This window comes from Amia ocellicauda, chromosome 22 (assembly GCF_036373705.1).
Source record: "Amia ocellicauda isolate fAmiCal2 chromosome 22, fAmiCal2.hap1, whole genome shotgun sequence".
In the NCBI taxonomy this organism is placed as follows: domain Eukaryota; kingdom Metazoa; phylum Chordata; class Actinopteri; order Amiiformes; family Amiidae; genus Amia; species Amia ocellicauda.
Genome location: NC_089871.1, coordinates 5,405,958 through 5,419,491, shown reverse-complemented (window position 1 = coordinate 5,419,491; position 13,534 = coordinate 5,405,958). Strand labels below are relative to the sequence as shown.

General features: G+C 42.4%; 1 protein-coding gene across 4 annotated transcripts in view; it reads left to right on the top strand.

Annotated features, from left to right (window-relative positions):
- The window catches only part of spns2 (SPNS lysolipid transporter 2, sphingosine-1-phosphate), a 72,528-nt gene extending 60,169 nt beyond the window's left edge, over positions 1–12,359 (top strand). For 2 of the 4 annotated variants that reach the window (XM_066695300.1, XM_066695302.1), the window contains exons 9-13: positions 239–304; positions 577–675; positions 2,993–3,156; positions 5,601–5,637; positions 9,190–12,359. In XM_066695300.1, coding sequence (XP_066551397.1) covers positions 239–304; positions 577–675; positions 2,993–3,156; positions 5,601–5,637; positions 9,190–9,201 — 378 coding nt within the window. In that variant the 3' untranslated portion in view covers positions 9,202–12,359. Of the gene's footprint in view, positions 1–238; positions 305–576; positions 676–2,992; positions 3,157–5,600; positions 5,648–9,189 lie in introns of all 4 variants that reach the window. The other 2 variants (XM_066695301.1, XM_066695303.1) reach the window with 1 other exon arrangement.
- The last annotated feature ends 1,175 nt before the right edge of the window (positions 12,360–13,534 follow it).

The window sequence follows — 13,534 nt, the reverse complement described above, 5'->3', positions numbered from 1 at the left end:
TCATTAATTGGTATCCTGTTAGGAGTGGTTTAGAAATCATAGTGTCAGGGAGCAATAATGCATTAAACACATTGTTGGGAGACTAAAAAGTATTCCTGGAATCAAGGAGTAATGAATACAAACAATAGAAGCTTACTAAACACTAGTAATTTGGGGGAATCCCTGATTAAAACAAGTCCATAAAATGAATGTATAATATACAAATTCAATTAATGTATGTTTTGTGTCTCCCCTACAGTTTTGCATATTCATCGGGGAAACTCTACTCTTTTTAAATTGGGCGATTACAGCAGATATCTTAATGGTGAGTAGCAAGAACATACCGTATACCTCTCTACAGAAAGTCTGGAAACGAATTAGATATTACATGGCATTTGAGTTTCCGGTTCCATGACTGCAGCATGAGCCGAACTGTGTGTGTATGTGTGTGAGTTTGGCGCTATAATTGGAGGTGGGGCCAGGGGGATTGAGAGAGTGTGAGAGGGAGTGTGAATGATCCAGACACCATCGGGAGGTTTTTGGAGATGTGAGCTGGCACTGAACACATGGTCACTGTCCCTTCTCCTGTCTACACAGTACGTGGTGATTCCCACTCGCCGAGCCACCGCGGTCGCCCTACAGAGCTTCGTCTCGCACATCCTGGGCGATGCCGGCAGCCCCTACCTGATTGGCCTGGTAAGTAGCGGTCATACCCTCTCCTGACCGCACTATGGATCAGGGTTGTCTTGCTCATTGTATACCTAACCTAACTTCATAATGAAAACATGGGCCCAATTAAGTCAAAACTTTTGGCCTTTCCTGCCAGACCAAAAGAGCCAAGCCAATGGCTTCCTTCTTTCCAGAGGAAACCCGCTTTTGAGTACCAGGGTTTGTAATTTTCCAAGCACATACAGGTCCAAGTCTTGATTTAATCTAGGCCAGAGTCATTCGGCCTGAACCGAGAGAAAACGTCAAGCAATAACATTAGCAAGATGCCAGCCATTGTTCCCACTGCTCCGGCACTTCCAGAAAACACTGCTACCGATCCTCCCGAGATTGCATTATTGCCATTAATTAGTAGCCCACAATATTAACACACAATTCCTCTGGGTGAGGTCATGCATTCCAAGCTGAAGAAACATTCCTGAAACGGCAGCCATCACAGCCAACTGTTCTACAAAAGCACACAGTCTTGCGTCCTCGATGCCGTGACTAATTCACGACAGCATGTCAAAGCCACATCTCACACGCTGACAATGAACTTCCTATACCTGCTGCTCACTGGGCCTTTACAAATAACTTGTGAGTCACTGTCTGCAACAGAGGGAGGCAACCTTGGAATTAGCCTTCATTGCATTTCATGACCACTGATATAAATGCCCCATCAGTCACCAAACAGACCTTTAATTACTTAACTTGAACCAATGCATGAAACTGAACACAATGGATGTGCCAAAGGTCCTACACATTCAAATACATCTGAAACACCATTGGAGGAGGCCATAAAGCACTAGACAGAGCCAGTCTGAAGTATTGTCATTTACTGCAAGTCGTAAATTGATTTCCCAGCATGCACTTAGGTTAAACAGGACTACCACAACCGATAGGTAAGACTAACTTTGGAGTGGCCACATTCGAGGTGTTCAGATTTAGCCAATTGGCCTTATAGCATGACTTATTTAAGGAAAAAGACAGCTTGTCCGCCTCCATCTCCCCAAAATGAAAAAATGTCCCATTAACTGGGCTGAGATGGAGACGATGGTTAGCACAATGCTGTGAGCGCTGATGGCAGAGAGCGACAGAGCATTGATCGAACAGCGCGAGGCTGAGACACCACAGGAAATGTATCTATCCCAGAATAAACAACTCTGTTTACTCGGAGGCACGTCATGTAAAAAGACATGTCGCCCCCTCCCAGCTCTGGGATTTGTGCTGGAGGAAACGCTAATGACTCCTCAGAATGACATCTGCGACTCAAGTCTCCTCTCAGGGCCCTGTCCAGAGTGATATCCCCCGGCCCTGGGTAATAAGTAGCTGTCAGCGAGTGAAAACACTGCCCCCTCACTTGCTCACAAGCTACAGGACTTGACAAAGGCACTCTCCACAACTTGCACTCTACAGACAAAACAGCAAGTCTCAATTACAGGACCATTTAAAATAATTTACTGTTTTCATTATCTGCAGTGCTGGGAGCAAAATAGCAGCTTAAATTAAAGGATACTTAATATGTTTTCACAGAGATAATAGCATTAGATGGAAAAGTAAGAAGCTAGAATGCATTTGAGTGCCTTTCAAAGCAGGCAGAATGCTTGAACTGTATGTATTAGACCACAAAGGAGGAACTGGTATTTTTAGGTATAGCTGCTTCCTTTCCAAAGTGGCTGGACCGGCTGGGGCATTTATCCAAAAGGCAGCAAAGGTCTTGCCACCAACACTTTCTCCATCTTCAGGAGCCCCCGGCAGCAGAAGGGAACTGATAATCATTACTGATATCCTAGCACTTTAATCTGAGGCAGAGAAAGGGTGCGGAGGGGGGGCGGGCGGGATGTACTACATCTCCGACCACAAGAACGGTCATTAGGACAAAATCAATTATTAACGACCTCCAGGGCTAAGAATACCTCGACATAAAGAATTGAAAAAAATTAATCAGCACCGTCCCATCAGAACTCAAATACGCTGCTCATTAAAGGAAGATTTTAACATCTGTTCTTTTTTTTCTCGTTTTTGCATCCTGCTGCACATTTTGTTTGAGTATTCTCTGTATGCCAAGACTATGCCTCAGCAGTGGACTCCAGAGCACTGTGTCACGTGAATTTATTTCCCAACAGCACAGTGAATCTATTTATATAGCACCTGTAGACCTAGGGTAGATGTTCGGTTGATTAGGTCAGTAAATGTAAACCATGTGACCAGTATAGCCACAGGGGAATCTGAGACTCAACAATAGCATGACCAAGAGAAGGATCGTGCCCCGATACCATGATCTCATCTCTTGTAATTCTCCTTGTAGATCTCGGAGGCCCTCCAGAAGAGCTACGCTGACTCCGTCCTGTGGCAATTCCTCAGCCTGGGCTACGCTCTCATGCTTTGCCCGTTCGTCATCGTCTTGGGTGGGATGTTCTTCCTGGCCACAGCCGTCTTCTTCCTAGATGACAGAGACAAGGCAGAGAAACAGTAAGTCCCCTTCCAAATTAGCTTCCACCCTGAAGAAAAGCCTGACAAGTTAGTCACACAGGGGAAACCCAAAAGAGTATCACACACAGACTAGTCCGGTGCATTAGGTGATGTATTACATCCTAGGAGGTCTTTATATCTGAAACTGCATTCGTGTAAAGTTGGAAAGTTGATAAGAAACCAGTTTAGTCACATTTTAAAAGATGATTGTTGGCTTTTTTGTAGTCATTGGTGAGCTTTTCATTTGCAAAATGAACTATCAACCTGCTGCGGCAGAAGGACGTTTGAGATTGTGAACACACAATATCACCACAGAGCTCTTTAAAGCGGATTTATCTATGAAAGTTTGCAGGCTGCAGAGAATTATACGAGTTCATCTTTGCAATGTGTTTGTTTGCAGCCAGAGTCAGTACAAGTCTTCAGAGCCGGACTGAAAATGAAAAATCTGGTCCCAAAAAACACACACACACACCAAAAACAATATTGCACGTCTTTTCCTCCACAATAAAGACATTTACTGGAAACTGCAATGACACTGTGAAGATGCTACGGCACTTCACAGCCATGCCCTCGAAGAACCACAGAACATATTCAAGCAATATAAACGTTGTGTCCTTCTGAAGCGGAGCAGCCGTTGTGCGCTCACAGACCATGGTTCAAACTGACCTCTGGGAGCTGTCCAGAAGCTCAGATTTCTAAAACAGTGTGACATGCTCAGACTGTGACACCAGCTCTCCTAAAGCGAGGGGCCGCATCATGGTGCCCGTGTTTTCTTTTTAAAGAACGACCCAATATTAATAGGTTTATTGTTGTTGTTGTTATTTTTACTTTAACCAGACAGATAGCAGGGCTGTTCCCTTAAAGGGTAAAGATAAACACTCTTCCTGGTTTTTATTTTTTTTCACATTCTTTCCTTGAGTCCATTTCCTCCGAGCCTCTCAAAATGACTTCCTTCCTGCGTGATGAAGGGGCACATTTTTAGAAGCATGCCATGTAGCTTCTGGTGGACACAAGATTTTTTTTTCCACAGACCCGACTTGACACTCCCTGTCAGTGTGCATGTTCTTCCCATATTAGGCATTCTTGCCGATAGGACTATATGATGCAGGGGAGGGGGCTGAATTATGTAATTATGTTCCCACTTGATGCTGAAAATCTTTGTATTAATCATCAACTGTTTCAAGTAATGAGTGACAAGAAATTATCAGAATAGGCTTCCTCATCCTTAGGTCAAATATAACCTTAAAATGAGGCATTCCTGTGTTATCAACAACAATACAATATATATACTCAGTTTACAACAAGCGCACAGTGTAGTTCATACATGAAGGTTTCACACAGCCAGGTATTACAATTGATTTCCCTAGCAATCATTAGCTTAGTAACAGTTAGGACTGCGTCAGCACAATATCCACGAAATCCAGGACTTTCAACCAGCCAATTACTGCTTCACAGGGGACGGGAGTTCTGGAGCTTGTGTGCTTATGTCTCGCAAGATCAGGAACATTAATTACACACACACACTTATGTAACAGAAGTAATAGAGGTAACAAGGTAAATTTGAAAAATGTGTTTGGTGTAGGTCAGCGCTTTATTCAGTAAAATATATACAACATCAACAAAAATACCACTCACTTGTTTTTTTCATTTAGAAGAATGCATCACATTGTAGGGTAATCTGCGATTGTTACATCCTGTGCTTTATCAGCACGCACAAAGCTACCAATCTCAACACAATGCATATTATATAATGCACAATTCAATAACAACAATATTACACCACGAGTAGGATCTGAAAGTGTGTTTGTTCACCTCGACCCACAAAATTCACTGCATTTCCCTTAAGCTGGGTAAATTCGAAACAAATCCGACCCACTTCCATCCTACCTCACTGTCCCGCTCTATAAATAAACCCTAAACTGCTCACGGGAAGGTTGCTTTCTATTTTTGATTCGATTTGTGTGGGGTTTTTTTCCCTGAGAAAGACAAATTAAAGCACAGCCTGCATAAGCAGCAGCTTGCTCCTTCCCCGCCCTCCCCGTGCCATCTCCGCCACCCAGACGCAACGGGCCCCTTCGCTCTGACAACAGGCCGCTGTGATCTCTAAAGATGGCTCTGCTTTGGGCTGCGCGTGGGGAGGCTGAACTGTGCATGACTTTGCCCAAACAGCTCAGCAGCTGCCAAGAAGAGATGGGCTCACATGTACAGCCTCCATAACTGGGGAAACTAAAAGTGACAGGGCTGTGAAGTAATCCTTTTTAAGTAATCATTTCTTTCTGTGCACTAATTTAGAGAGCCACTGGACATTTCCTTCAGAGTCTACCGTAGGAGTTTTGCAAAGCTTAGCACATTATGAATCGAGTCACCCGAAAAATACATGGATTGAGTAAGATCCACCTCTCCTGATGTTCTCCTGTCTCACTGCGCTCTCTTTTTCTCCGCAGGCTCAACCAACTGACCAGGTCGCCATCTTCTGTGAAGGTATGAACAGGTAAATGTTCTAACTTTGTAACAGGAATGGATGGGAATCCATGGGAGGTGTTTCTAGGATTTGGGAGTCTTTAGGTCGTTTTGGGGAGACCTGAGAAGAAGCAGTGTTGGATCTACTTGAATCACATTAGGCAACCAAGTAATACTATAATCCATACAGGACAATGTAGGCAAGGATGATGCCAAAAATAAGGTTGGAACTCAATACTAGTTCTCGTGGGCTGACAGCTGAAAACCAAAAAATGTATTCAGGTTTATCCTGCACAGACCCTTCAGGAAACTGGGCCACTGCCACTTTGTCACTAAATTGTTAGACCGACATCAGTGAAAGTCAAATTCTGAAGCTAGTACTGTAGTTACAGACCTAATGACCTGAAATTATACATGTAACAGAGCCAGGAGCCCTCTGTGGATTACTGGGCCTGTTTTTTTTAATGCCAACTCTCCGTTGAGTGGAGTTCAGACATGGAACTGGCAAGTCTTGCCTCACCTGGCTTTGCTTAAATTCCAATGCAGACAAATAGACTTTAGTACCCAGTAACTCAGCAGGGAATAAAGAAATGCCCCACAGAGAAATCAGAGGGCACCCACTTGGCCTCCCTCCCTTGATTCACAACACAGCTGCACAATTCTGCATATATTCAGTGCCTCAGAGACCATTATGATCACCCGAATTCTCCCAATGGATTCATTCGTTTCTATCGATTGCTCTTCTTCTGGGCTTAGATCTCGCTGGCCTTCTCCTATCCTATGCATTTGCCATAGTGCTGCTTGCCGGGCTCACATTGCTGTAGGTCTGGAGCCACGCCAGGGCCTAGCTCCCTCCCTCCCTCTTTCCTGTCCTTATCACAGACAGCCACTCGCTGCATGGAGCCTCCAAACCTAATTACTGGAGCCCTGGTTACTGGGGTGAAAAAAAAAAGAGAGCGAGAGAGAGAAAAACTCACAGGAACCCTTCACACAAGCCAGCGTAGGACAATGGGACTTAAAGCAACAAACTAAAAATAATATTAGGCTAGGGGCTGACTGATTGAAGATGGAGAGAATTTTCCTTTCTTGTTTTTCCTTTAAGGTTATCACAAGAAGCCAACTGGCCTCAGATACCCGCCTTGACCCTTTGGCGGTTTCAGTGATTGTTTTGTTTGCTGGAGATTGCCAAATGGACGGTGTTTGTTATCAGCGTCGGTGTCTGCAGCTTCACCGGTTCAAAATTGTACTAAAAACACCTCAGGCATTAATTACTGTTCAAGCACGTTGCCCCTTCAGTTTGGATGTCTACTATGAATAGGAATCAGGGTGGCGGTTGCAGACTATCAAAGGATTACGGGGCAGCTCTGATTCCCTTCCCCTTAGCCTTATTTCACCCCTTTTGGGTTTCAGAAGTCCGTTGAGAACAATTTGTACTCAAAAGACTGGGGAAAAACATGACCAGGAATGTCAACAGAACTGGTCTCCTGTCTAGAACGTGGGACAACCCCAATGACAGAAAGCACTTCAAGAGAACGCAACCTCAGCAACCGGGATAATTCGAATGCTATTTATTATCCCTATCAAGACAAAATCAATGACCATCTTTATTAGCCAAAGCCTTGGAATTTATAACTAGCACCAATAAAAACCAATCAAGTATATTTCATGTATATTTCAACTACTTCTCCTCTCACAGCCTCTCTTTCGAATGCACGTTAGATATTCAGTGATCAATATAGCCCTGCCACGGGAAGCCCAATGTCAGGAGGTCAGAATCGTTAATGGAAGTGCCCTAGAAAGGGTTACGTAACAAATGGCGTTTCACCCCCACCTGCTAAAATGAGATCATAAAGAATAGTTCAGATCCTGCAAAGTACTCTGGGGAAAATAATTGAATTGGTGCGGATGCCTTTTGATAAAATTAGGTATTGGGGACATAAATTAAGTTGGGGTGTGCGCGCCTGGAGGAAGCAGATGGCAGTATGAAGCAGGCTGAGAACTGAAGCATCCAAGTGGTTTTAATCACTTAATGCATCTGAAGCTATAAATCTTTGGTGTGGAAACCGATATGAAGCTTGGATAAGAGGCTGCAGTCGACACATAAGTGAGGTTGGTTGCCGAGTGATATTGCGGCCCTGGTGCAAGTCACATATTTTATAAGGTGATAATCATCTTCTTGAATATGCATGCCTTTCCAAGACTGGCAGGGTTACTAAAACACAACCACCAGCAAGGTAGACAATGGTTACCTCAAAAGCAAGCATTGAAACGGGCTGCTTTTTACACAAGTTGCCCTTAACTGGCCTGTTCATAGAAACCTTTTGCTTCCCACAGATTAATTGAAAGAAAAACAACGAGGTAATCACACAGAGGAACCGGCTTTCGCTGGTTTATTCTCAACACTCGGGACATGATTAATGCCAGCGCTAAAATACAGGGAGTCAGGGCTCACTCTTTATGCGGTGGACTTTCTGCCAAACAAATGTGCGGCTACCAAGAAAAGCCTTCCTTCAACGCCTTCCGATCGCTGAAAGCCTTCAACAAACCGCCCGCTTTCCAACGCCAGGTTCCTTGTTGACGGCGAAACGGGCCAAAAAACTCCAGCCAAGGTCCAGGCCACAGCACAGTCTCATTGCAGACACAAGGCCGGAGGGGATTGTGTGAGTTGCCTGGTCTCGCAGCAGTCGCTAGAGAGGATGTGGCGTTTGCCAACAAGCCAGGCCCTGCAGTCTGACATGGGACTGAACTACTAAGTCTCAGCTGTTCCAGCACTTGACCGAGTTATAGCGGGCGGCTATCAAACATAATAGGGGTCTCTTTAAGATTATCAGATTCAATTCAAATCCAGTTCAAATATGAACTGGATGTAGGCCTGATTTATGTTTCCCCCCTTGCCAAGCTCTGTAAGGCTTTAAAACAGGATGCAAGGAGGGGTGTTTCAGTTAGATTTACTTTTTATGATTGATACAATAATAAATCTGTTTACCATCACCTCCTCTACGATGACACCGGTGGTTAAAACACGGTTCTGCTCAATCAAGGGTCTGAAAACACTGGCACATGCCAAGCTGTGTGGATGAGCCGGGTTATGGGAATTTTCCTTAATCCAGAAAAACATAAAACAAAATATAGCTAATTATCCAATTGTAAATCCTTCTAATCCGCAGCTAATTATTCTCTCAAGCGCTACAGTAGTCCCTGAAACAAAGTCCTGTGTGGTGTACTGAAAAGGAAAAGTGGTGTTAATGACCAGGCCCAAAGCATTAATCCCATTCCATGTCACCAGGATAATAAATCTCATCTTTAATGTTTATTCTTCCAAGAAAAGCCTTTCAGAATGACATGCTAATAAACAAAAGTGACAGGATAATGGATGCTATGATAAACCCCCCAAAATATTTGAACAAAATTGCAGTATCTGTTCCTATGATTTTTTGGTTATGGATCCCATTTGACTTGTACATGAACAATAATAATCCAGCTCAATGCAAAAATAATTAGAAAGCGATAATTAGAATAACATATTGAGGGCAGAATCAACCTCTAACCCTTCATTGTTGTTTTCTTCCTCAGGTCACAAATTGAGGAGATCTGGAGGATCAGTGGAAGAGGAATTCGCCAGCCGTAAAAACAGGGAGAAGAGGAGATCTCTCATTTGAGAACACATCTCCAGATTAAGATTACAAGTTTTTTTTATTATTATTATTATTTACAGTAACTGTTTCAGAAACTGTTTTCAACTGGAAGCCACACTGATCCAAAGAGTCCTCGGTCTCACAGACGCCAATTATGCGCAAGGAGAGGTGAACCAAAAGAACCTGCATCTCTGAAAATCCCTAACTTGGGCTTTGCTCCCACATTAGCACTATTTGAACATGTACTACAATGCCAATAACCAAACTACTGAAGGGGACACAGGGAACTCGTGCCACTTTCCTCCCTGTTGCAAGTGCCATATCATTAGACTTCTTCGTGGATTCCAAACTGGTCGATATAGGAGGTCACTCAAGAGTCAAATCGCTGAACACAAAAAGACCGAGTCAACTACAATGACCTGAAGGTGTCCAGTTCAGCAAAACTGCAGTAGGAGATCTTTTAGATGTTGTTTTTAGCACTTAAACTCATTACCTGAGATGCTTTCTACAGCTGCATAGAAGGATCCTTGGAAATATGAAATGAAGCAAAAGCTAATGACAGAACTGGACAGCAATCCCAATTTGTTGAATCACCCCCACATTTGATTGTATTTTAAATCACCCAAATACTCCTCTCCAAAGCAGGGATCGGTTTGGGATGCTCTTCTTGCATAGAAAGTCCAGGGGGTCTCCAGTAAAAAGCCAGCACAGAGGATGGATAATCGACAGCATCGAGGAGAAACCGGTCCTGTCCACGACAGAACACCCTGTCCAAGTTTTTTGTGGTTGCGGGGGATCCAATCCTGGAGGGTTGGAGGTTTGCTTTAGCACAGACGGCCACGCAAATTATGTAGAGGACTTTGCGTCAGGACTTTGGCACAAGTCTAGAATGAAGTCACACACTGAGTCACAGGGACGAATGAAGAATGACCTCTGATCCGTACTCTTGTTTCCACAAACTATCTCACAGCTTGCCTTCGAGCTACTGCATCTGAATAACGACCAGTTGAAAAAGCTTTTTATTTTGTTCCACTGGATACTGGTGTCATAGGACTCAATTTGACTTGCATTAAATGAAAAAAGGTCTAAAGAACATTTTTTGGACCCCAAGAACAGGGGAGAAAGATAACTGGAGACAACCTTAAGTTGATGCCAACACTGTTTTGTTTTTTCCACGCACAAACACACAAAAATAACGCACCTTACTTATCTTATCAAAAGCATTACCTGAACACACCCATGTTCACCTGAAGACCAAAACAAACTAGTTATGAAATGCTTTGATGGGGGAAGAAGAGTGACTCCCCCCCTGCTAGTTTCTTTTGGCTTTCTCTGTATTCTGCCAGAGTGTCTGAACGCTGAGGACACGAGTGTTCAGCCTGTGTGCACAGCGGAGTTATATCTTATCAAGCTTCTTTTATTTTGTGATTGTTTAATGGATGTTTTTACAGATATGAGTTTATATATAAGTATATAGAGAGATATATCGTGCCGCAGTTTTTAATATATTGTATACAATAGCTTCAGGATGCAGTGTATTTATACCTTTGTTTACCACAATGAAGAAAAAAAAAGGAGTGGAAGGACATCAGGATCTTCTCACCTTAGTGTGTTTTTTTTATTATTATTGTTGTTGTTTCTGCTATGCCGCCCTCTATGTGGCTTATACATATATAGAATACCATAACAACACCACACCAGAACATCTCAGAGGATTGTGATCCATTATGTGTTTGTTTTATGACATCAGTGGTGTAACACACATGTGGAAATGAAAGGGAAGCGCAAGCTCTTTTCTATTGATCTCTCCTCTCTTTCCTAGAAATGTCCTGAGTCAGCTCTGTGTATTAATTAAACTCCAGAGAAAGCGGGGGTCAGGATAGTTTTGCTGATGATGCACAGAATCCAGATCTGTTGGTGCAAGCACATCCGGACCCTAATTCTGCCTTCCCATTATTATTATTATTTTACTATTATTTTAGCAATTAAAAGGCATCTTTGGATTAACTATTGCACTACACAGATGCCAGATCCTCTAAATTTCATGCATAAAATAAAGAACACATCTCCTTTACAGTCAACAGAACTCTCCACCAAAAAGGAACGAGAGAGAGAGAGAGAAAATGGTGCCAATTGTGGCTCAGGTTGACTTAGAATAGAATTAAAAACAAGAAGTGAGGCTTAAGATTAATTCCTGAAAAATGTTTGAATTATTATTCCAATTGTTGGGATGAAAGTAGCTTTTTTGATTCGATGAACCAAACCTTTCAGTGTCTGCATCCAAAGCGAATGCATTGCTGCCCTACAAGCTAATTAATTCATAGCACTTTTTCATGACAGGTGAGCCAATCGCCCAATTTCTGCAACTGACCTCAGCTCAGTCCTGGGCTTTGTGTGTAAGTGAAGCCCAGACAGATTTTTCCTCATGAACAGGAAAATAAAATAAAAAAAGCTAGTGACATTGGTTGAGCACTGGTATCTCTTGTTATGGCTGAAGAGGGTAGCAGTGGGGGTGGAGATGTTTAAATTGATCCAGGACACAAACTAAGATGAGTCTAACCCTCTCAAGCATGTATTCCACATTGCACTTTTGGACAATCGTTAATAAAACCGGGGCTGTACAGAGATATATCATGTGCACCATTAGGACATACATAGCAGACCCATTAGAAAAGTACAACCCAGACATTGGTCACCCCCAAGCATTTCCCATTTTGAAACCCTGGTTATAAAGTTGCTTTGTGAGTTTCATGTGTTCTGTTGTTATGTATTATAAGAAACTAAAGAAAGCTACATACCTGGTTGACAATGCCAAAATCAGATTCTAGCTCTCCTTTTAAATAATGTTTGTTTTTGTTGTTTTTTTTAAATCAAATGTTAATTAAATAGCACCTGTCCATCACAAAAGTGATCAGATTGTGCGCTTTCTTGTCATACAAGAATTGTGTAAAAAGAGAATCCTATTTCTGATGTGATGCAGAAAAAAGAGACTTTTTATTTTTTAGAGCCAGTGTAATTAAATCTAGGAAGTAACTGTGATACTCCAACACGGAGCAGATGAAATGTACACCTATATGTAAATTATAAAATAAACTTATTTAATCACAAGAGATCGTTTGATGTCTTTTCTACCGCCGTCTGCAGTCCTCGAAAATCAGGGGAAGTCAATTATATCAATGTTCAGTGCAGTTTGTCTGCTTATGCCTAAGTATATTATTTCATAACAGATTGCCACACTGCACACATAAGGCATTAACTGAAACCCAAATGCACACTTAGGAAGAATACAGTAACTGATAAATCAACATTAAGGCCCATGCTACCTTTCTGTGACTTGGCTTTTAAAGCATTTCAATAAAGCACGCAAATTCCCACTGCCACGCAAAAGATACACACAATCCACCATCGTAGATATAACATGCAATAGGAAGATGAGGATAAATGTAATAATTTACCCCAAAACAGCCAGAAAAAAAACTTGAAAGTCCCTGTTTGTGCAAACACTTGCTCACCAGTGACTGACTGTGTATGGCGGTCACGTTCCTGTTGCGCAGATGTCCGCAGATGTGCGCTGCTCTGCCAATGGGATCGATGGGATTGTGCAAATGTGTGCAGAACTAAATGAAACCAGCAAACTCTCCTTCAGGCTCAGTAGAGGAGTGACTAATAACCACTTTAATGGATATCAAAAATATAACATTAAAATAAAGTAGGGTATCTATTATTTACAGTGCTTACACATTTTAGTAAGGCAGTAAATATAGGTCATTAAAGAAACCACCGACATCTTGTATTGTTTTTATAATCAAGTCTGTGAACTGGAGGCATATTTCTTCGATGACTGAACTGATCATACAGAGGAAATAGTCTCCAATAGTAAGCAGTTTTAAGTCTTGTAGTAGAGGTAGTAGCAGTAGCTGTAGTAGTGGTGATTTTATCAGGCCTCAGAACGGTACAAAACTGACTAGGCCTCAAATCAAGCAGCTCACTGTCCGGGTCAGGCTTGGGATCGCAGCCCGCACCTCGCCTGCGCAGCTTTATTAATAACACTGTTTAATGAAGGTCAATGGTGCTCAGTGTTCTCAGGGCTAAATGAATACATTAAGGCTAGTCTGGGATAAAAAAAGTACATGCTAGATAAATGGACTGACAGCACAGTCAAATGAGCACAGAAATCCTTTTCAGTTTTTCATACCAATTTATATATACATTATGAATATATATAAATTCACCAGTTAGTAAGGGTGGAGCACAATTAATGAAGGACCGCTGTGTTCCCATAA